The sequence below is a fragment of the Crocodylus siamensis genome, chromosome 12 (genome assembly GCF_052110815.1).
Source record: "Crocodylus siamensis isolate JL-2025a chromosome 12, ASM5211081v1, whole genome shotgun sequence".
Classification (NCBI taxonomy): domain Eukaryota; kingdom Metazoa; phylum Chordata; order Crocodylia; family Crocodylidae; genus Crocodylus; species Crocodylus siamensis.
In genome coordinates this window covers 33,056,762-33,080,490 of record NC_143406.1, presented here as the reverse complement: position 1 = coordinate 33,080,490, position 23,729 = coordinate 33,056,762, and the positions used below count along the sequence as shown (strand labels likewise).

General features: G+C 43.2%; 1 protein-coding gene across 2 annotated transcripts in view; it reads left to right on the top strand.

Annotated features, from left to right (window-relative positions):
- Positions 1–12,964: 12,964 nt before the first annotated feature.
- SHISA9 (shisa family member 9) overlaps positions 12,965–23,729 on the top strand; it is a 320,948-nt gene continuing 310,183 nt past the window's right edge. For both annotated transcript variants that reach the window (XM_090024508.1, XM_090024507.1), the window contains exons 1-2: positions 12,965–13,698; positions 20,080–20,207. In XM_090024508.1, coding sequence (XP_089880634.1) covers positions 13,103–13,698; positions 20,080–20,207 — 724 coding nt within the window. In that variant the 5' untranslated portion in view covers positions 12,965–13,102. The remainder of the gene's footprint in view (positions 13,699–20,079; positions 20,208–23,729) is intronic.

Here is a 23,729-nt window from a genome sequence, read left to right as displayed (position 1 = left end):
CCCACACGGTCAAATGGGTCGCCAACTGGTTAGAGGGCCGCACCCAGAGGGTGGTAGTGGATGGGTTCTTCTCGACCTGGAAGGACGTGGGCAGTGGGGTTCCGCAGGGCTCGGTCCTCGGGCCCGCACTGTTCAACATCTTCATCAGTGACTTGGATGAGGGGGTAGAAAGCACCCTGTTCAAGTTTGCTGATGACACTAAGATGTGGGGGGATGTGGGTGCTCTAGAAGGGTGCAATAGGCTACAAGCTGACCTTGACAGGTTGCAACGGTGGGCGGATGAGAATAGGATGGGGTTTAACACTGATAAGTGCAAGGTGTTGCACATAGGGAGGAAGAACCGGCACCACACTTACAGGTTGGGGAACTCCCCTCTTGCCAGCACGGAGACGGAAAAGGATCTTGGAGTCGTCATTGACTCCACGATGAACATGGGCCGGCAGTGTGGGGAGGCAGTCAAGAAGGCCAACCGTACCCTGTCATGCATCCACAGATGCATCTCGAGCAGGTCCAGGGAGGTGATCCTCCCCCTCTATGCAGCACTGGTCAGGCTGCAGCTGGAGTACTGCGTCCAGTTCTGGGCGCCACACTTCAAGAGGGACGTGGACGATATGGAAAGAGTCCAGAGGAGGGCCACTCGTATGATCAGGGGTCAGCAGGGCAGGCCTTATGAGGAGAGGCTACAGGACCTGAACCTGTTTAGCCTCCACAAGAGAAGGTTAAGGGGGGACCTTGTGGCCTGCTACAAACTGGTCAGGGGGGTCAGCGGGTATTGGGGGAGTCCCTGTTCCCCCGTGCGCTGCCAGGAGTGACCAGGAATAACGGTCACAAGCTGGCGGAGGGTAAGTTTAGATTAGATATTAGGAGGCGCTACTTCACAGTCAGGGCGGCTAGGGCCTGGAACCGGCTTCCAGGGGAAGTGGTGCAGGCTCCTAGCCTGGGGATTTTTAAAAGGAAGTTAGATAAGCACCTTGCCGGGGTCATCTGACCCCGGTGCTCTTTCCTGCCAAGGCAGGGGGTCGGACTAGATGATCTACCTAGGTCCCTTCCGACTCTAGCTACTATGATACTATGATACTATGATGATGCAAAGAGGAGACTGGATGGATGCCCTTTTTTCAAGCTACACAAACAGATCCAATACTGGGTTGAGAAACACCAAACAATAAATTATAGTAGCAGGATCACAATGTGTCCTTTTCCCATCTTGATCTCTTGTGCTTTTTGGCTTAATTTTCAGTACACCTGGTTGAGAGATGATTTCATCTCACCTGCTCGTATCATCCTGGAATGTGGCAAAGCAAATCCCTTTGAAGCCAACTCCAGTTCCACTCTATGGATTGACTGTCAAGTATGGTTAAGAAAGGGCAGTTGTTATGTCTGCCTAAAAACCTGATGATATGCTCACTAGTCTGGAACGTGTGTGCGTGCGTGCGTGCGTGCGTGCGTGTGTGTGTACACTCACAACTTCTACTGATTTCAGTAGGCAGACAAGATTTAGGTCCCTTTAAACAAATTTACAAACATATTATAATCAACAAGGCATGTCAATCTTGAAGAAGGAAAACACCAACTAGCAATTTTTGTTGCTTTAAAGACAGAGTAATAGCTATAAAACAGCTAAACCTGAGGGCACACCTTGTTAATCATCTGTTCTATCTAAAACTTTGTAGATATTTTGGCATCTGTTGCTTCTTGTCTCTCTATATAGAAATTCTGTACATACAGAGACAGTATACACAGGTTGCTTCTTGATTATTTACAAGTACTCAGTTTACATACTAAATTATGCTGATCTTGCAGAATCATATAATTTTTCTTTGAACTAAACTTGAACTAAATCATAGAATCATAGAAAATTAGGTTTGGAAGGGACCTCAGGAAAGTCATCTAGCCCACCCACCTGCTCAAAGCAGGATCATCCCAGCCAAAGCTTTGTCTACCCAGGTTTCGAAAACACCCAAGGATGGAGCTTCCACCACCTCTCTGGGTAACCTGTTCCAGTGTTTTACTGCAGTCCTAGTGAGAAACTTCTTCCTAATTTCTAACCTAAACTTCCCTTGCTGCAACTTGAGACCGTTGCTCCTTGTTCTGTCATCTGCCATCGCTGAGAATGGCCTAGCTCCATCCTCTTTCAAACCCCGCTCAGGTAGTTGAAGACTGCTATTAAGTCTCCTCTCAGTCTCCTCTTCTCTAGACTAAATAAACCCAGTTCCCCCAGTCTTTCCTCATAAGTCAGGTCCCCCAGCCCCCTCACCATTTTTGGCACCCTCCACTGGACTCTCTCCAATATGTCTACATCCTTTTTGTAGTGGAGGCCCAAAACTGTATACAGTACTCCAGACGTGGCCTTGCTCATGCTGAATAGAGTGAAATAATCACTTTCCTTGACCTACCGGCAACACACATACCAATGCAGCCCAATATGCCATTAGCCTTCTTGGCAATTAGGGCACAACTTATTGTCCACTGTAACCCCCAGGTCCTTTTCTGCAGAGCTGCTGCCCAGCCAGTCAGCCCCCAGCCTGTACTGATGCATGGGATTGCTCCGTCGTAAGTGCAGGACTTTGCACTTGTCCTTGTTGAACCTCATAAGATTCCTTTTGATCCAATCTTCCAATTTGTCTAGGTCACTCTGAATCCTAGCCCTACCCTCCAGGGTATCTACTACTCCCCCCAGCTTGGTGTCTTCTGCAAAGTTGCTGAGGGTGCACTCTATGCCCCTGAGGCACTCTACTTGATACCAACTGCCAACTAGACATTGAGCCATTGATTACTACTGTCTGAGCCCGATGCTCCAGCCAGTTTTCTATCCACACTACTGTCCATTCATCCAGCCCATACTTCCTTAGCTTATATAACTATCAGGATTTCATTACTTCCATTCAAAGAATAAAAAGCCCCCCCAAACCAAACCAATTAGGAGTTTAGCAACTGGATTGAAAAGAAAAATGCTAGATGTTAAACCTAATTTCACCATTTTGAATTGCAGTGAACTATTCTCCCTATCACTGAGCCAGGAAAACAAGTTTGTTATGCTCATGAGCCATGGCATTCATGTGTTAGTGCATGCCATTGGGTTGGTAAGAACACTGTTCATGATGAACTGCCAAATGTGGGCTATAGAATTATCAATTTTAATATAATAATGTAATATAATAATATAACCTTTACATCATCATCATCGTATGTAATATCTTGGAGTTGTTAAAATCATCGACTTTATCACTCCATAAAAAGAAACTCATTCTGTTTTAATCTCATTGTGTGTGTGTGCGTGCACTTTTTTCCAATGGAAAGGGCAAAGCTACTTTAACAATGGACTGAGATGTGTATCTAAAGAATTAAAAAGGTAGATTTAGTATGAACTCACAGCAAACCAGGTATTTAGACAGTGCTGCATGGGGCTATTGCACTTATTTAAAACAAAGTTAACCTTTCCAAATAGGTAGCAGAGCAAGTGTTCATGAGCTGATGACTGCATACCTGAAATAAAGAACTAATGCCACATAAATTCTGGCTCTATAATGAGATTATGCTATGACTGAACATTTCCTTTTCCTAATGGAATTACTGGCCATAGACAGGTGGTAGCATGGTGAGACTCCATGCATAGACTTGCAGGCTTTCCAAATGAAACAAAACAAAACAAGCTGTTATGAGGTTCAAGGAAAAAAATGCACATGATAAGCCCCCCCCAAAATCTGTAAACCAGAAGTCACTTTTAGCATTCTTGCTGAATACATCTAGTTCTCAAAATTTCCCCCCCAAAAAGATTTCTATAATTTCTTAAATTACTTTTTATTTCAATGTCAAAACTTTCTAACATTCTTATTTCCTCTAAAGGAAGTGTAAAGATCAGTTAGCAAAACTATACACAGTACTCCAAATAAAGCCTGATGAAGGACTTTTATAGTGGGATCATTATCTCTTTTGTTTGGCAACTGCAGCAAATTTCTTATCTGCACATCCAAGCAGCCCATTACATTATGAGATATTACTGTCAAGAAGATGGACATTGACTGCTTCATTGCAATTTCCTCATGACATTTCTAGCAAGTCATCAGGCCTGTCTTGCTATTGTTGTAGAGATTTTCATGGCTGTGGAATATCTATTTAATAATAATGATTGAGGTGAATGGCATTTTCTGAGGATTAATGACTGGCTAGAAAGAACTGGTAGCTCAAGGCTCAGCACAAGTATATTCATCCTAGTCAGTCATTAATCCCAAAGAAATGTCTGGAGGTCAATATTGTTATCATAAAAAAATAAACAATTGAAATACAGATTTTTTAAAACATGGTAATTGAAATTGGTATGTTGACAGTATTTTAAGAGAATTAATTCCCTACATGTTACTCATAGTTTCATAGTTTCATAGTTTCTAGGGTCGGAAGGGACCTGAGCAGATCATCTAGTCCGACCCCCTGCCATGGCAGGAAAAGTACTGGGGTCAAATGACCCCGGCAAGATGTGCATCTAACCTCCTCTTAAACACCCCCAGGGTAGGATCCTGCACCACTTCTCTTGGAAGTTGGTTCCAGACCTTAGCCGCCCTGACCATGAAGTAGCGCCTCCTGATATCTAACCTAAACCTACCCTCTGCCAGCTTGTGACCATTATTCTTGGTCACTCCTGGCGGTGCTCAGGGGAACAGTGACTCCCCCAATGCCTGCTGGTCCCCTCTGACTAGTTTATAACAGGCCACAAGATCCCCCCTCAGCCTTCTCTTGTGGAGGCTGAACAGGTTCAGGTCCCGTAGCCTGTCCTCATAGGGCCTGTCCTGCTGCCCCCTGATCATGCGAGTGGCCCTCCTCTGGACCCTCTCCATGCTGTCGACATCTCTCTTGAAGTGCAGCGCCCAGAACTGGACGCAGTACTCCAGCTGCAGCCTGACCAGTGCCGCATAGAGGGGGAGGATCACCTCCGTGGACCTGCTCGAGATGCATCTGTGGATGCATGACAAGGTGCGGTTGGCCTTCCTGACTGCCTCCCCACACTGCCGGCCCATGTTCATCTTGGAGTCAATGATGACCCCCAGATCCCTTTCCGCCTCCGTGCTGACAAGAGGGGAGTTCCCCAACCTGTAGGTATGGTGCCGGTTGTTCCTCCCCAGGTGTATCACCTTGCACTTGTCTGTGTTGAAACCCATCCTATTCTCGTCCGCCCACCCTTGTAACCTGTCGAGGTCTGATTGTAGCCTGTTGCATCCTTCCAATGTGCCCACGTCCCCCCACATCTTAGTGTCATCAGCAAATTTGAACAGGGTGCTTTTTACTCCCTCGTCCAAATTGCTGATGAAGATGTTGAACAGCGCGGGCCCAAGGACCGAGCCCTGCGGAACCCCACTGCCCACATCCCTCCAGGTCGAAAATGACCCATCCGCTACCACTCTCTGGGTGCGGCCCACCAGCCAGTTGGTGACCCATTTGACTGTGTGGGTGTCTACACCACAGCCCCCCAGTTTCTTAATGAGAACAGGGTGAGAGACAGTGTCAAAAGCCTTCCGGAAGTCCAGGAAGACTGTATCCACTGCTACCCTTGCATCTAATGATCTGGTGATCTGATCGTAAAAGGCCACCAGGTTGGTCTGACAGGACCTGCCACTGATGAACCCGTGTTTGTTGCCCCTAAGCATGCAGTCCCCAGCTGGCCCCTCCTGGATGTGTGCCAGCATAATTTTCTCAAACAGCTTGCCTAGGATCGAAGTAAGACTAACCAGCCTATAGTTTCCCAGGCCCTCCTTCCTGCCTTTTTTGAAGATGGGAACCATGTTGGCCCTCTTCCAGTCCTCCGGTACCTCACCAGAGCACCACGAGCGCTCGTAAAGTTGTGCCAGGGGACTTGCAATGACCTCGGCCAATTCCTTTAGAACTCTAGGGTGGAGATCATCTGGGCCGGCTGACTTGAATATGTCCAACCCCTCCAGAAGCTCCCTAACTAAATCCTTGCTAACCCATGGCCCAGGTGTGCCTCCCCCAGGGCCCTAAGCGGGGCCTAGCAGGGAGGTGGCTGTTCTGGTCCCTACTTAGGAAGACGGAGGCGAAGAAATCGTTAAACATGTTAGCTTTGCCGTCTGGTGTGACAACCAAGTTTCCCATCGCATCCTGCAAGCGCCCCACATTACCCGGGACCTTCTTTTTACCCCCTACGTATTTAAAAAAGGACTTCTTATTGTCCTTAATCTGGGAAGCTAGTCCCAGTTCCATCTCTGCCTTGGCCTTCCTAACTACCCCCCTACATCCCCAAGCAACTACAGAATAGTCCTCCCTGGTGATGACCCCTTCTTTCCATTGGGTGTAAGCTAGGAGACATTCCCGGATGCTTTTGGTGAGCCACGGAGGCTTGTGTTCTCTCCTGCTCCCTTTGATCCTCGTTGGGATTACCTTCCTTTGGGCTTGGAGGATCGTCTCCTTAAGGAGCGACCACTCTCCTTGGACACCTGGCTCCCCTCCCCTCCGGGACCTCAGCGCTTCTCCAACTATCCTCCTTAGCTCGTTGAAGTCTGCCCTCCTAAAATCTAGGGCCGCTGCCTTACTGCAGGCCTTTGCCAGCTTGCACTGGATGGTGAATTCCAGCAGGCGATGATCGCTGTCGCCCAGGTGGTCGAGCACCCGCAGCCCCCTCACCAGGTCATCACCTGTGGCCAGCACCAGGTCCAACAAGGTGTCTCCCCTGGTGGGGCTGTGTACCTCCTGAGTTAGATGGAGGTCCTGCACTCTGGCCAAGAACCTACGGGAGTGTTCAGACCTGGCTGACTGTTCTTCCCAGCAGATGTCTGGGAAGTTGAGGTCCCCCATGACTACCACATCCTTAGCCTTCACTACCTCTGTGAGCTGACCCAAGAATTCCTGGTCAAGCTCTTCTCCCTGGTTGGGAGGTCTGTAGTAGACTCCCACCGTTAAGTCCCTTTCCCCTCGACTGCCTTGTACTCTAACCCAAAGCACTTCAGAGTGCCCCTCCCCTGACTCCTTGCTAATTAACGAGGATGTGTATTCCTCCTTAATATAGAGCGCCATGCCCCGACCCCTCTTACCTATCCTGTCCCTCCTGTACAGCCTATAGCCCTTGACATTCACCGCCCAATCATGTGTTGCGTCCCACCACGTTTCCATAATCCCCACTATGTCTGGGCTGGTGTCAGCCAGCAGGAGGGTGAGTTCCTCCTGCTTGTTGCCCATACTACGAGCTTTTGTGTAGAGGCATTTGAGGCCTCCTGTGGTGTGTGTACTGACCCCCTAGTCCCAGCGTTACCCTGGCCCCTATCTCTTACCTGTTTATTCGCTTTGCTCGTTGGGCTGGGCTGGGCTGTAGTTGTGGGTGCTGTTTGGTCTGGCAGCAAACTACTCCTTCAAACTACTCTCAGTATTCAAATTAGCTCATAATAATTACTTCTTACTTGATAATTACCTTTTCTTTAAAACTTCCTTTTGTCTATAAATGGAATCTATATGACTAGTTCTAAGATCTAACATTCCTAAATACAGTATTATATATATATATCATACATATACATAAGCACATAGTATTAAAAACTAAATTTGTCTTACATTTTTCAGTGAAAGGTGCTTGTCTGATATGCTTTGGGACTGAAGTCTATCCAGCTACAGAACAAATACAGCATGGGCAGTACTTGTGGGTAGAGACAGGACAAGCTGCCTAGGATGCCATACCAACTTGGCTCAACCTTGACCTGGAGGGACCATATTTAATGGTGATAATCCATATTTAATGGTGGGAATATATTTAATGGTCTAGTTTCCATGACCATTTAGCTCTTGGTCTGAATGTTGAGACTGATGATGTTGCTATCAGTAATACTGATAGTATTAATGCAATTAGAGCAATAAATAGAGCATCCATCACCCAAGGACTTGTGCCAAATTAATGGGGACCTTGACTTGATGATAACTGTCTACTAACAGCAGAACTGTGCCAATAAACTTCAACCCTTTTTTTTTTAGAAGCGTCTGTCACACTAGTACTGTTTTTGTCACATTTACTGATATAGTGCTTAGTACAATAGGGCCCCGATAAATGAGAAGGCATCAGCTAGAGTTTTTTGGCCATTTTGAGTACCACACTTAAAAATGTGGACTAACTGAAGAGAGTCCATAAAAGCGTAACAAAATAATCAGAGGTCTAGGATACATGACCTTTGAGGAAAGATTGAAAGAATTGGGCTTTTTTAGCCTAGAAAAGATACGAGTGAAGGGACAAACTATAACAGTCTTCAAATATATCAAAGGTGCTTGCAAAAATCCACAGGAGATAGGACAAGAAGTAATACCCTTAGATATTAGCAAGGGTCATTTAAGTTGGGCATTAGGAAAAGGTTTCTAATTGTAAAGATAGTTAAGCACTGAAACAGATTACATAAGGAGATTAGGGAATATCCATCTTTGGAGATTTTTAAGAACAGATAAATCAACCCGTTAGAAATCCTTAGGTATAGCTAATCCTGCCAAGGAGGTGCCTTCTAGGTCTATTTCTCTATTATTTCTGTCTATAAAAGTGATGGCTTCTAGGTGCTACTGTAATGTAACTGCTACTCCTAATTTTGTTTAGAAAAATGTGTGTAAGATCTGGCTTTATGCTGCCACAGCATGTCAGAGCAAGAAGTCCATTGCTTTAATTTTAATATGGGCTACATCCTGTCATTGATCCACATGTGTAAGTTTCACTGAAAACAAAGAGTGTACTGGAAAAAAGTGACAGGATTTGATCCTGCATAAAGTCTGATCTGCACATTGTTAAAGAACTAGTTGAATGACTAATTGGTGGACACATGGATTCCTGTGAAAAGATGGAGATTATCAACATTTGTAAGGCAAGTTATAACAGAAAGAAGCCTTGCAGATAATTTTTTCCCTTGTGATTTAAACAATGCTAATCAACAAAAAATGTTGTAAAATAAAAGATCATATTTTAAATTTTGAAATCTTCAGACTTTCTTAAGTCAATGGAAGTCAATGAAAAACTCTTCACTGACTTCAATGAGCTATGCTTCTTTTGCCAGCTACACTTCTTTTCCCACATAATACCCCATCATCGTACAAAATATCCATTGTTTTACAAATATTTCTCATTTCTTTTGCAATATTCTTGTGTAATATAATACTTCAAGTTTTCACATTTGAATTCTCATCCCTGTTCAAAAACTACCATATTTCATGGTGTATACATCAGATTTTGAAGCCTGATTTTTGTGTTTAAAAAATCAAACTCAACTTTATATACCGCGTCACATGAAAAAATGGCTGCAGACTAACCACCAGTTTAGTGACTGCATTACTAATTACCAGAGGCACGGTTTCATTAATGACCAACACTATTTTAGCAAAAACCAAACTTAATTATTGGTACTCGGGATGCTGCCGAAACAAATGAAATACAATACGAAATTCAAGACCAGAGTCATCAATTTTGCTCTCGGTACTCACAGCTGTTCTGCAGGCTGTCAGTTTGGTGTGAATGAGAAACTGGTTCATGACTAGTGAAAAACATTGACAACATAAAGAAGATGCCACATGAGAAGTGTGTAGACCACGGAAAGCAATGCATGTGGCCAGAATTAGAAAGAGACATTACCAAATGGGTCAATGATCAGTGGCAGACTAGCAGAATCATAACAAGAAACACCATCTGACTGCAAGGCAAGATGTGGGCTATGGAGAAAGGATTGTACCGGCAACCCAACCTGGTGCTCCCAGTTTATGAAAAGGAATTCTCTCTATCTGGGCCAGGGAACACAGATATCACAGAGATTACTAGCTGACCTTGAAGACAAGATAGCCCAGTTCCAGAGTTACATGTTCAACCTCCAAATGAAAAATGATTACCATCTCAGGCAAATTAAGAATATGGGTGAAACACCCATGTGTTTTGATATGCCAACAAGCCAAACCGTGGATGTCACTGGCACTAAAAGTGTACTGCTGAAGACTACAGGCTGTGAGAAAACCAACTTCACTGTCATGATTGCCTGCATGACTGATGGCACATAAATAAAAACAATGGTCATCTTCAGAAGGAAAGCATTCCCCAAGAAAGAAAAATTCCCCACTGGCATTGTCGTTCATGTTCACCCAAAACTCTGGATGGACATGGAAGGTGTTCACATTTGGATACAGCAAGTGTGCGATGTGTGCCCTGGTGTACTGGTACAACCAAAGTCGATGCTTGTGTGGGACATGTTTAGAGCCCACCTCTGCAGCAGTGTGAAAAAGAATCTGTGGCAGCAAAGTAAAACAGACACAGCAGTCAAGCCCAGAGGGCTAACACCCATTGTTCAGCCACCGGATGTGTGCTTAAACAAACCATTCAAAGACTGCATTCGTGTTGAGTGGCAGACCTGGATGATGAGTGGCCAACATTGTATACAAAAGCTGGAAACATGTGAGCAGCCTCCTTAGCAACTGGATTAATTGGATTATTACAGATTGGAGGGACATTAAACCTGAAACCGTTTCATGTTCATTCAATAAATGCAGGATCTGTAATTGAATGGATGGTGAAGAGGACGATATTCTGTGGCGTGAAGAAGATCACACAGAGGAAAAAGAGGCCAAAACATCTGATGCTGAGGATCCATATGATGCTCAGATTTCTAACTGTTCAGATTGGGAGGATCTGTTTGGGGCTGACAGTTCTGACAATGACAGCAAATGAGGGTTTTTAATTGTCAGTTCTTACATTGTTAATTTCTAGTGTTTTTAAAATGTCTAAATTAAGTAAATGAGGGATTGTTAACTGTTAGTATTCTGAGGGATTATTATTATTAGGTGAGGGATTTTAAAATGTTGTATTATGAGGTATTAATGTTATTGAATGAGGGGTTTTTAAATGTTCTGTGACTGCAAACCACAGCAACTGGTGCTAATCACCGCTGATTAGTGGTTCATGATGACGATTGTTCGATTGATCGCTCCTGATTTGTGCTGATTGCTAATTGCATGTAACCCATGGCGACCAGTGCTGATTGTACTAATCATGCCGATTACTATTTGTTCTTGACTCTGAATAAACTGCACGTTGACTTATACACTGTGCCTATCAAAATCCTGAGTTTTTGCATTGAAAAACCAGGGTCAACCTATACATTGTGTCGACCTATATACCGTGAAATACGGTATAGGTTGTGATCACAGCCACTGAAAAACAAATTGTTGGTACCAACTATTACTAATGGGGTAGTACAATAATACATATAATATAAATATTATTGCTAGAGGCAGAAAGTGCGGTTAGGGTAGCTCAGGATTTAGAATTTCTGAGTTACAGGCCTCAGTTATAGACCATTGAAGTCCACAGCAATGTTTCCATTTCAATGGGCAGTTAACTAGTGAGTTTTGTACCCAAAGGCAAACCACTTAGGGTCTGATTCTACCCTCACCTCAATGAAACTAATGGAGTAAAATCTCACTTTAAATCTTTATGCTGTATCTTTATTAGGGGAACTAACCAAGAGATTTTACCACTGTTAACACTAACTGCACAAAACCAGATGTAGGGATCTGAAGCCTGGATTCCTGCATTTACAATACAATTCCAAAATGTAGCCATGAGAATCAACAGAGCCGGCTCACACCTTGCTTCAACCTGCTACATTGCCAGCCCTGTGACAAAGACAACAGAGTCCCTCTTGTCAGGCTTTGCAAGAGATCCAGATGCCAGTTGTGCCCCCTCATCAGCACAGAGCACATCATCTCTGAACCAAATAACAGGGATTAAATTATCCTGTGTTCATTCACCTGCTAATGTCATACATGCCATCACCTACTTACAGTGCCACTCTCCGGCACAGGCTGCCCAGAGAGGACTTTCCCTAAGTGAAAGAATGAGCGGACATGGATTTGACCTCAGCTCCAGACAGACAGGCAAGTTTGCGACAGAACATTTCAACCTCCACTGGCCTCAGAGCGGCTGCTCTTCAACCGCAAAATGCAACCAGTCTGAATGCAAAATTGTGGAACAAGAAACCATCCACAGGCCATGTTGTAAGTGTGGTCTCAACAGAAATTATGGATTCTTATCCCATTACTTGGACTAGTTTTTATAACTTTTGCCTCCCTCAGTGGGTTAACTTCTTTGTTTATTCTCTTTAATCTTCTCAACCCACCTTCCCCTCTCTCTGCATTCCTCTCCCCCATCCTTTTCTTCCCTATCCTGCATGGGCGACAGCCTACTTTGTCATACTATGACTGGGCTTGCAGAGAGCCAGGGGTACTAAGTAAGAAAGAAAGAAAGAAAGATGACTTGAAATCTTTATCTTGATTTCTTTCTTATTAAGTACCCCTGCTCTGTGCAAGTCCATTCACAGTATCTGGGGAAGCAATGAATGCCTACGCATTTTTGAACGAGTTGGTCTTTGCCCCACCTTCAACACTGGCTTGTTTCAGTTCCCATGCCCCTAACCCTATAGCCCTAATGTTGCAAAACGTTTAAACACCTCATTAAAAGGTAAAATCAGCAGGAGAACCGAGGTGTTTCATCGGATTGGGACCCACTTCCTGGGCGCGAATACGAATAGGGCCCTGTTTGATTTTGTGCACCATTCCCAGCACACGTGAAGCAAAACCGCCGGGCAGGGAGAGGGGCCGGGTGCTCGACGAAGCAAGCGCCGACCCCGAAGCGGGCTGGCCGGGCCGGCCGCGTGCTCCGCGCCCGCGGCGGAGGCGGCTGCAGCCGCGCGCTCCCCGCTGTCCCGGCTCCGCGGGAGGACGCGGGCCGGGGCGGAGCCCGCACCCGGGCCGGGCGCCTCCCCGAGCCGCCCTTATGTAACGCCCGGGCTTCCTTCTCCGGGCCGCCTCCCCGGCGCGTGGAGGTGGCTTCCCCCGCGCTGCGGCGCTCCCCGCCCCGGTGCCCCGCGCTCCCGCTGCCACCTCCACCCCCTCCCCGCCTCCTCCTCCCCCGCCTCCCCGCCGCACGCGCCGCTCGCTTATTCCACAAGTGCCGCGCAGCTCGGCCCGCGCCCGCAGCCGGGGCCGGGGCCGGGGCCGGGGCCGGCCGGCGGCGCTGCCCGCGGGGCGCGGGGCGCGATCCGCCTCAGCCAGCCCGAGCGCGGCGCGGCGCGGCGCGGCGCCCCTGCCCGAGCCCTGCATGTGGCGCGCCTGGCGCAGCGCGGCAGCCAGCGGCGGCGGCGGCGGCGGCGGCGGCGCAGAGCCGGGGCTGCGAGGCAGGATGCACGGCTGCCTCCGCCTGCTCCTCGGCTGCCTGGCGGCCGACCTGCTGGCGCTCGTGTGCCGGGCGCAGGAGCGCGCCGGCCAGCACCTGGGCAGCATCGTGGTGCTGTCGGGCGGGAACCGCTCCGAGCCCGGGGACCCGTCGGAGCCGCCGCCGACGCCGGACTTCTGCCGGGGCTACTTCGACGTGATGGGCCAGTGGGACCCGCCGTTCAACTGCAGCTCGGGGGAGTTCGTCTTCTGCTGCGGCACTTGTGGCTTCCGCTTCTGCTGCAAGTTCAAGAAGACGCGGCTGGACCAGGACACCTGCACCAACTACAAGCGCCCGCCCTGGATGAACACGGGGAAGCCGCCCGCCCGCAGCGACGACCCCCTGCACGACCCCACCAAGGATAAAACCAACCTCATCGTCTACATCATCTGCGGCGTCGTGGCCGTCATGGTGCTCGTGGGCATCTTCACCAAGCTGGGGCTGGAGAAGGCGCACAGACCCCAGCGGGAGCACATGTCCAGGTGAGCCCCCCCCCCCCGCCCGCCGCAGACCCCCGGCCCGGCGCCGCCGGCGCCTTGGAGGCGGAGCGGGGCGCCCCCCCCCCCCGTGAACCCGCTGGGAACGGCGAGCCCGCTGCCGGCCCCCGCGGGGGGAGATGCGGGACTGGGACTGGGACTGCCCGAGGGGCAGAGGCGCCGGCTAGCGAGAGGCAACGTGTCACCAAAGATGGAGTGTGAAAGTCGCTGTGTCTCGTGCGTGTGTGTGCAGCTGTGTATCGCGTGTGTGTGTGTGTGGGGGGGAAGCTGTCTCGTGTGTCGCATGTGTGTGAAGCTGTATGTCTCGTGTGTGCGAAACTCTCATGCATCTCGCGTGTGTGCAGCTGTGTCTCATGTGCGTGTGAGGCGCTGTCATGAGTGCAGTGTGTTGTTTGTGTGCCGGGTGTGAAGCTGTCTCGTGTCACGCAAGACACGGGTTCACACATGAGACACAGCTTCACACATGTGTGAAGCTGTGTCGCGTGCGTGCGTGTGTAGCTGTGTCTCGTGCGTGTGTATGAGACACCCCGTCTCCACAACGTCACGGCTGAGTTGGATCCAAGAGAGCCTCCCCCGCGCAGAGGGAGGCGCGCTGTGTAGTGTCTGCTCCAGGGACTGGCTGCCTGGTGCTGAGGAGTCAGGTGGGCAGCCCAGGACAGAGCCCAGCTGCCTCAGCATCATCTTTCCCAGCCCAGATTGTCCCAGCAGTTCAAAATTGAGGCGTTAGACATTTGTCAAGTTTTCAGTCTGATTCATTATGCTAATCCTAGGCACAAGAAAAGTAAAACAGATGGGGAAAGGCATTTAAAAAAAAAAGGCAGATAGCTCAATTAAAGAGTCTAAATCGATTCCAGCAGCTCGGGCAACTTTGGTGTTAACATGCAATTGCAAGGACGCCTTCTATCGGACATGCAGCGTGGCAGAAGCTTTTCCATCTCCAGAAATGGAGTAATTCACAGTTAGAGCTACACTTGGCTCAGGAGTCACCCTTGGAAAGAGAGTTCAAGGGATTGACTCCACACCTGGAGCCTAATTTCTTATCTAAGTTTCTGCACCACTTTGTGATTAACAGCCTCCCCTGAAATGAACAGAAAAAGCCACCAAAAATAGTGCTGCGAATGCATCACCAGTTCACTAGCAATTATTTGCTATTTATAAATTGGATGATATGGATTCATTTTTTACTACTGAGGAACAAAGCAGACCATAGAAATTTTAGTCAACTCAACATTATGTGTTGGTGGCAGTTCTGGAAAGACTGTTTTTGTTGAGCCAATATAAACAATCCTTTAGACATTTTAAGAACCCTGACCTACTAAACTGAGAAAAAGGATACACAGATATTTTTTGGGGGGAGGGGAGGGAACATCTCCTAACCTTGAAGCATTAGGTGAAGCTTCTCTAGCATAACTGTGTTTCCCTTTCCCCTGCATCATTCTATTTGTGCAGTATCTATGCGCAGGCAAAAGGGCAGCTAAGTTTGGGCATTTTAATGTAGCAGAAATCTTGACGGAGAAGGTGAAATAGTGTATCTGTTCCTGTTTAATTCTGGCTAAATCAGCCATATTTCTGGTAGTAGCTGATCAAGAAGCCTCTATCTATTTGCTCTCTATCAGACACAGACATGAAGGATTTTGAAATATTATTCTGCTCCTTAGTACATAGACACTGAATTATAGAGGCAGAAACATGAACTCAGTCCCCTTCATACCTATGTGGGTAAAGACTGGGTGTTCACAAAGAATATCTGTTAACTTAATTAATATTTCCCAAACCACAGAAATCTTTATACTAGGATTATGTGAGAGGCCATAGGAACACAAAAGAGGCCAGATGACATGGGAAAACAGTGGCCTACTCGATGCACACAATGGACATTCATCTACTAAAAAAAAATACTACAGCTTTTTGAAAGTTTTCAAGTTCTCATAACAAATATTTGGGGTAAGAATTTCAAAGCCATCTGGCAATCTGGGTACCCAATTGCTATTAATATTAAAAGTGTCTAAAGGGTTTTCTAAATCCCTTAGCTCTGAAAAATTCTGTGTGGAAAAAAATGAGACAAAAATTTATCCTCAAATGTTTAACTATAACACTGTATCCTTGCGTTTCTACACTTCTACTTTTTCTAAAAAAAAAATGTCTGCACAGGGTTTTTGGGCAAGAATGTTCAATACTTGATAAAATAGTTCACAGTAGTAAGAAATAAAACTTTACCTATCCTACAGATTTATCTACCTTCCTGTATAGAACACATCACTGAGCTATCTATGAAAGTGGGCATGGCTTCATATGCTTTTCCTAAATTAAACCTCATAAGGAATATTAAAATCAGTATGTCACCTTGAGGGACTTAGGTAGGCTAAACTGAAATGCTATACTTGATGTTAGATATTCTGGTCAAAGATTTTATCTGTGTGTTTTGCATGAAAGTAGCTTGCATAGTTTCAAGTGTTATGTATTAATCCATTTTTCCTGAGAGCTAGGAGGACAGAAAGGGTGAATTGCCTATTATTCACTCATTTGAGAGAGTTTTCTTTTGTCTAGCTAATGAATACGTGAAACACATGAACCCTATTAACTTTTATGGACAAATTCACTTAAAGAAAGGGGGACATTACTTATCAGAAATACAATGTACAATATATTGGCGTGCCTTTTTAAAGGCCAATGTAATGATATAATGATCACTGTATGATTAATGAAAGGATATTTTATTTAATTTTTTTCATCAATTATTGTACTGAAAATTACTTTCAGCACAGTATTTTAAAGTGGACTTATTCAGTGAAAAGCATCAAAGCTAATTACTTGCATTGAAGGGATGCTATGTACTTCCTGTAGTTTAGACAAATAAGGACAAGTATAACTCTTATCATATTTTAACATTATGATTTCTGTTTAGATTTTCATTCATATACTCTCTTTGTGTGGGGAGTAATGGCAGCAGAAGAAGATGAAAGGGGTGAATGAACTCTGTCTGACTTGCCCCCCTAAACCAAGGATGTTAATATACTGTTTATTCCTGATATTTAATGACACTCTTTCTTTTCTTTAGGTGAATTTGTTCATCAAAGCTAAGAGGATTAAAGTCTTTCTTTTGTCTTTAGATAAAGAAAGTGTCAAACTGTGTCCAAGAACTGAGCAATAATGTCTACAAAGACCGCTAATCCTCCCTTTTGCCTTTCTTGTTTCCCAGGAAAGGGAATAGATTGAAGGGGGAGGTCATGGGTTAGTCAATAGGAGTGACATTTATAAGGGTACTGTGCTGCCAGGTGAGACGGAAGTTGGATAATAGTAAAGAAGAGTCTGTTTCCTTAAGCTGTTGCCCGAGCAGTAGTTAGGTGTTCTCAACACAGCACTTTACTCAACAGCATTTCTAGGCTGTACTCTTATACCACCAGAACAGGTACAGGAATTTCTCCCTTGAAGTGTAAGAAAGAAGAAAACCCCAAAGACTGACCTTTTCAATTTCCAGTAGGCTTTTCCCTTCTCTCCATAGACAGGATTTGTCTGCAAATAAGAAATAGCATTGTTTACTGTGCCAGTTCACACGGGACGTGTGTGGTAGAGGAGTAGAGGGCTCAAAACTCACCGTTTTTGATATTACCTGCACTGTATAGGTCCCATTTTTAGAAACTGTGCTACCAATAGATTGAAAACAACTTTTTGAATATCTCATTAACCAACTGAGTTCACTTACCTCCAAAATGTGGGGATCTCCTCATTCATTTTTTATTTGTTCAAAAGGAGTGTACTTGGGGCAAAAATATTCTAAATTGCTCAATGTTGGATCCTATATATACAATTATTTCCCTGATGTTTTCTGACCTTATTTCGGAGGAAAAAGAAGACAACTGACCTTTCATTAAATAACATGTATTTGAGTTTCTTAAAACTTGTAGCCATATGGGAATGGCTTAGTTATATATACTTTCTATCTTCTGAGAACACCATCACATATTCAAACAGCAAAATCTTACAGGAAGAGCTATCATGAAGATTTATGACATTTTGTGGACACCTTTGGGCCATGATCTGATGTAGAGCTGACTTTGTTTTATATCAGTTTTTCTTCTGTACTTATCAGTATATAGGACCATATGATGTCATTATCTGTCTGATTAGGAGATTACCTCATGCTTTGGTCCACATTTTCTTAAATGAATTATATTTATTAGAGGTGTGCATTTAGAGGGCAATGCTGATCCTTATTGATATCATTTTCTAGTCAGACTTATGCTAACACCTTCTCCTGATATTATTCAAAGTCAGTAATATGGTACCCTTTTAAACTTTAAAAAAGAACTGAAGTGCAATACAGGAGCAAAGCATGGGAAAAAAAGCTATACATCAGCAGAAGTAAAACATTCTCATACATAGACATAGATACATGGAGATAGAAACTCCATATATACATAGAAAGGAGTGGATGGATAGAAACTTCATCTATAAGAGCTTGTTCTGCTTATGAAGGGTTTGCAAAGCATGCACACCATGTAAGGACTTTATATGGCCTTCACGGCACAAATTTCTACAAGTATTTTCAACCGTGTAAGCACATTCTCAAAAGGCCAGAATGTGACTCCAAACATATTCTTTTGTTTTTGATTTCTATGAAGTGATGAACATCCTTAAGTCTTACTTGTAACACTTGGACAAAAGTAGTGTGCATAAGATACTCAGCTCCTTAAAATTAGGCCTTTATTTGTATACAACAGTGTAAGTGGAGAAAGTGTCTAATTAAAAAGCAACACCCTGTCTTGAAAGGTTCCTTGTATAGGAAGTAATCTCCTTTTTGTCCTGGCTTTTGGTATTCTTAACATTGTTAAGAATAACACTTGGTCAATTACTCATTAATTGATAGATAAATATTTTTGTAGTAATATTAGGTACCTAAATGAGCCCAAGTCTTCTAAGAGCAATTTTAAACATAATTTAAGGGAATTGTGTGGCAAGTTCCCAGGAAGTTCAATAGAAATGGAACATTCAAGCCCCTTCGAAACCTCAGCCTTATTAACCTTAGGCAGTAGTTAATCTGGCAGCATTACCTAAAGTCTTTATCAAATAATATAGTTACATTAATAGCAATGAGGAAGCCATCTCTCAAAACCTGTTCTCACAAGTTTGGGAATATTATTCTATGCATTATGCATTATCACACAATTTTAACTTTCAGAATAAAGGTAGGGGGGTAAGGCATTGTTTCCTTTTCCAAAAATATTTCTTGAATGAATGTAAGACATATGCTGGCAATTTGCTTTGTATACATAAATTCTGCATACATTTATTAGGCAACCAGTGTTCTCTTGCTTCAGTCTTTATGTTGCTATTTAGCATTTTTTTTCTTTTATATATAATCCTTTTCTTTCAGGATCATATTGTGCATCTATACAATATCTATCCAATATCAGCTAGTGCTTTTTTTCCCCCTCAGTTATGTAGGCCAGCTCTGTTACTCTTGCTGTTTAAGTATTGCTTCGGATGGAAGTGCTGCTTCCAAATGCCTCAAATAATGCTTTTACAGTATCAGCAGAGTATTTTTTGTAATGTGTGATCAGAATTGTACCTAACAATCTAATGGCACTATGCCATCCGCAAACATTTGGAAACATATTGTCATGTATCTTGTGCACACCAATGTAATGTGCCTGCATTCTAAGAGTAAGACCCAGCTCAAGATTTTTCTGGCTGTCTGTAACTTACATGAAGCTAACATATATTTCAAAATATTCTACATATTAACAAGGAAAATAACTCCTATCATCGTTATTCAGAAGAGCTGTGCTGCATTTGCCACAAGTTTCATTAGTGAATGTATTTATTTTTTTATTCATTAATTTATAAGCCACCCTTTTCCAGATGCAGTATCTGGGACACTATATATAATTTCACAGTAAATTAAACTAAACTGGGCACAGTGCCCAGAATAGGCATGCATTCACTTGAAAACTAGCTTAAGTGGTCTAAAAATTAAGAACTGGTGGAAAACAGTGGCAAATAATGGTCAGTGATGCACTGACCTGAATAGGAAAGACTTACACTGAGCCCTTAAGACATTAATAACACATGCCATATTCCTTTGCCTAAGGCCAGAGCTTCTGCAGGTGTGCCAATTATTTTGTATGCCACAGTAGTACACAGATAGCTATATGGCATGCAAGTCAATCCTGCTTCTACTGAAGTCAACAGTAATACTTCTGGTCCTACCCCACTCGATAAGAGTGGGATAGGAACATTGACTCCGACCTTTCCAATTTAAACACTGTTAAATATAATAAGTTGAATTAAAAAGACCACAGTACATTGCAGTTGCATTACATATTTTACAATAGATTTATTCAGAGTTTAATTTTTGTTCCTTAGGGCTCTTGCTGATGTTATGCGACCTCAGGGTGCTTGTGCAACAGATCACATGGAGAGAGATCTAAATATCGTAGTTCATGTACAACACTATGAAAATATGGAGACCAGGGCACCTGCAAATAATATACGTAAGTTGCATTATATTTTATCAGTATTTTGCCATGGTAGTATATTCAAGTGGTAATGACTGAAGGAGACAGCACGTGGGATTTTGTAAAATTTATATATTCTTGTGTTGAATTAGCATCAAAGCTTTTAAGGTTGAAATAGTGCAACATTGGCAATTGGCATTTAGAATTTAACATTAAACTTCTGCATTTGTTTGGAATTAATATTAGTAGTTGCCTGACATTTATTATGTATCTTCATATCATTTTAAAAGAAATTTTCATTTAGTTAATCAGATTATCACTTCCATGTTTTGGTGTACTTGATTGTTACTTTTGTACTCCCTAAAGATTACAGTAAAAATTAGGGGCTATTTAATAAGGCTCTAAAAGTCCAAGAAGAAAGTATTTTATTCTATGAAAGACTTATGGTGCCATTCCCAGAATGCTTTTCAGAAAAACATTAAGGAATAAGACTTGAATGTGTTACAAGAACTGCTTTCTTCCTCCTATTTTCAAGTGAAAAATTATGGGGGGGATTTTATTTGGTTTTTTATAACAATATTATGTATGTATTTTATACCTTCTGTGTTATATACTCTAGTCATTGAAGACCAAATAGAGAGTACCTTACATGTAATATGAAATATAGTGAAGTTTCAAGTAGTTCTTTGATCCTGTTAAGAGGTTTACAATATTGGACCAGCCCTTGAGAGAGTTCTTCTTTCCTAAAGAGATGAAGTTTCCTCTAGGGAAAAGTGTTGTGCATTTGCAATGGTACAAAGGTACCTTTCTGCAACAAAAAGGTACCTTTTAGACATGTTAGGCTCGTTATATGTTTAGGCGTGTTATATGGTTTAAGTCTTTTCAGACCTCTTGCTTTTCTATACATCTTTGCATAACTATAGAGAGCTGATGGCTTACTATATTAGGACAAGACAACAATTCTGCTTGAACTGTACTATGAAACTGTTGTGAACCCATCCCATACTATTCCTTGGTAACAAGGTACTACAAGGAAGATGGAGAACTCAGAATATTTATGCATTTCTGATGAATGCACCCCTTTGGGTACTGATGATAGAAGCTAGGTGTGATTTCCTGTTCTGTAAGTGAATGGTATTAGCAAGACAGTGAAAGCTACAACCTGTGGGAAAGTTACCATGTACAGTGAAGCCTGTCCACCTGTTCTCATCTAATTGCACTGTTTCCCAAGGAACTGTTTGCATCCGGACCTATGCAGTATTCTTGTACTTTTAGGGAAAGTTCAGAGCTTTGCAGCACCATTAAGTCTCCTATGAACTTCCATTCGAAAAGATACCAGCTCCCAAGAGGAATGGAAAGCAATTAGGTACGCTCTCCCTAGAATCTGGGTTAAATGTAGCACCCAGGAATTGTACAGATACCTATTTAATTGCTCACTTCTAGATATTTCAGAAATCATCACAATGGAATATTTAATATTAAGGATCTTATGCAGTGTAATATATGGAAAGAACACAGCGTATCTTTAGACTCCAAGAATTTCTTGGCTTTATCAGTTTTAGGGCCTGCTTCTGTAAAAATTTCCACGTGTGCAATGGAGTGAGATTATATATCTAAGGGCTAGGTTATCTCTACTGGTACCTGAGACATTCTAGGCTGACTCTCAGTGGGTATAAATTACAAGAGGCCCATTTAACAGTTTACAACAGCTGAGGATAGGCCACTTTTTAACATTTTTTTTCCTATTTCATAAGGGGAAAACTGAAAGGAAATCTAGAAAATGTCCAGACATGGACATGATAGTTCTGTCAGGGTTATCACAGTGTTATGTAAACAATTTTAAATGTTGTTGTTATGTGGCTGATGCATCATTCACCATTGCTTTTACTGACTTAATAATGTCAGAAAAATACATCCTTAGTAAAAAGAGTACAATGAAGTGACGTTTTTGAGCTGTTGCAGTCTGCTGAGTGTGTATACATTTATATTACAGTATTCAGAGGGAAATCCTTATCAAAGATATTTACATGGATAAGCAGAAGCCAGTTTTCTAAATCTAACATCTTCGTTATTTGAAACTTTTATGGTGGAATTATGAAAGGTAGGAAAATGGAGTGGTACATTCAGAAAATGTTAATAATGCAGCATTGTCCAGTCCTAGTGTTAGAGAAATGAGAAACCTTTCTGATATCATTTTACAAGCAAATAAATTAGAATCTAGTACATGGCTTTTATAGAAAATTACCACAGCCATTAAGCATGCTGAGCAAGTGAAATGGTACAAAATTATAGCATCAGATGACGACTTCTGTAGTTCTTTTTAAGTTACAACCTTCAGGAACAACTCAAATTGTGATTTAAATGGAATTTTAAGTTTATTAAATTTGTCCCTCTTGTGTTGTTCCAAGACCTAAGGCAGCAAAGGATACTTTCATTGCCACTGTGTGCATTCTTTTTTTATTAACTCTTTTTTCAAATGCATTAAAGACAAACTGTTAAAGGCAAAGTGTCACTCATGTTTTAATTTAAACAATTATTTAGTTGTGCCTTCTGACCACTTGAAATGCAATTTCGTGGGTGCTGCCAAAATTCCTCAGAAAGAGGAGCTCTAGCAAAATAAAATACCTTGCATAACAATGAAACTGAAAGACTATATTTAAGTCTCTAGACTTCATGACGAAAGAACAAGTATTTCCTATGTGGCCTCAGATTAGCACTGTTACTTGCCAAAATTAGAAATCCATCAATAGGCAAATTTCCTAAGGAATAACAGTAAGTGCAAAATGTTTTCTGGAGGTTTTTGCAGCCCAGAGAAAGGATACTTCCATTCATTTTTTGAATATCCATCTTGGCAGACCTGGTAAAAGACAGACTTTGTTTTGCCCATATCTACATCCAGACAGTGTAAACCCTAATTGCTTAAGTCTACTATGACCATTAATGCTTGTTACTATCTCTGCTTCATTTCTAATAATGTGCCTTATTTTGGATTACTTAGCAATCTTAGAGTGCCCTACTTTTTCCTTCATCAACTTGCAGAAGCACTGAATGATGTATTGGAAAAGAACAGAAAATATCCGCCAAATAACATAAAAATCAACCATTATAACAGGGAATGTTAAAAACAAATTAATTCTAGATAATGCTTTTACAAAATCTTATTGCAGAATCTGTTGTATTACGTACATAGTCTAAAGAGGACTGCTGCAGAAGCAGAACTCTAGATTCTTTTTCTTTTGCCAATACATTCCCACTGATGATTATATTAGGAGTCAGCAATTTAACTTGTTCAGATTATATCTTCAGTGCAGTACGAGATAGGAGGCTTTCTAACTATGGCCTTCACTTCTGGAACATGCTTCCCACTTTTATTTCTAAATCTCAGTCTCTGACAGCATAAAAAGCAAATGCATATGCTACTGCTACCAACCCTCATTTGTTTTAATTGTCAGCAAAATATTAGTGCCCATATCCTCAACAACAACTGTGACTGGTTCAGGCTGAACATAAGAAAGAACTTCTTCACTGTCCGAGCCCCCAAGGTTTGGACTAGACTGC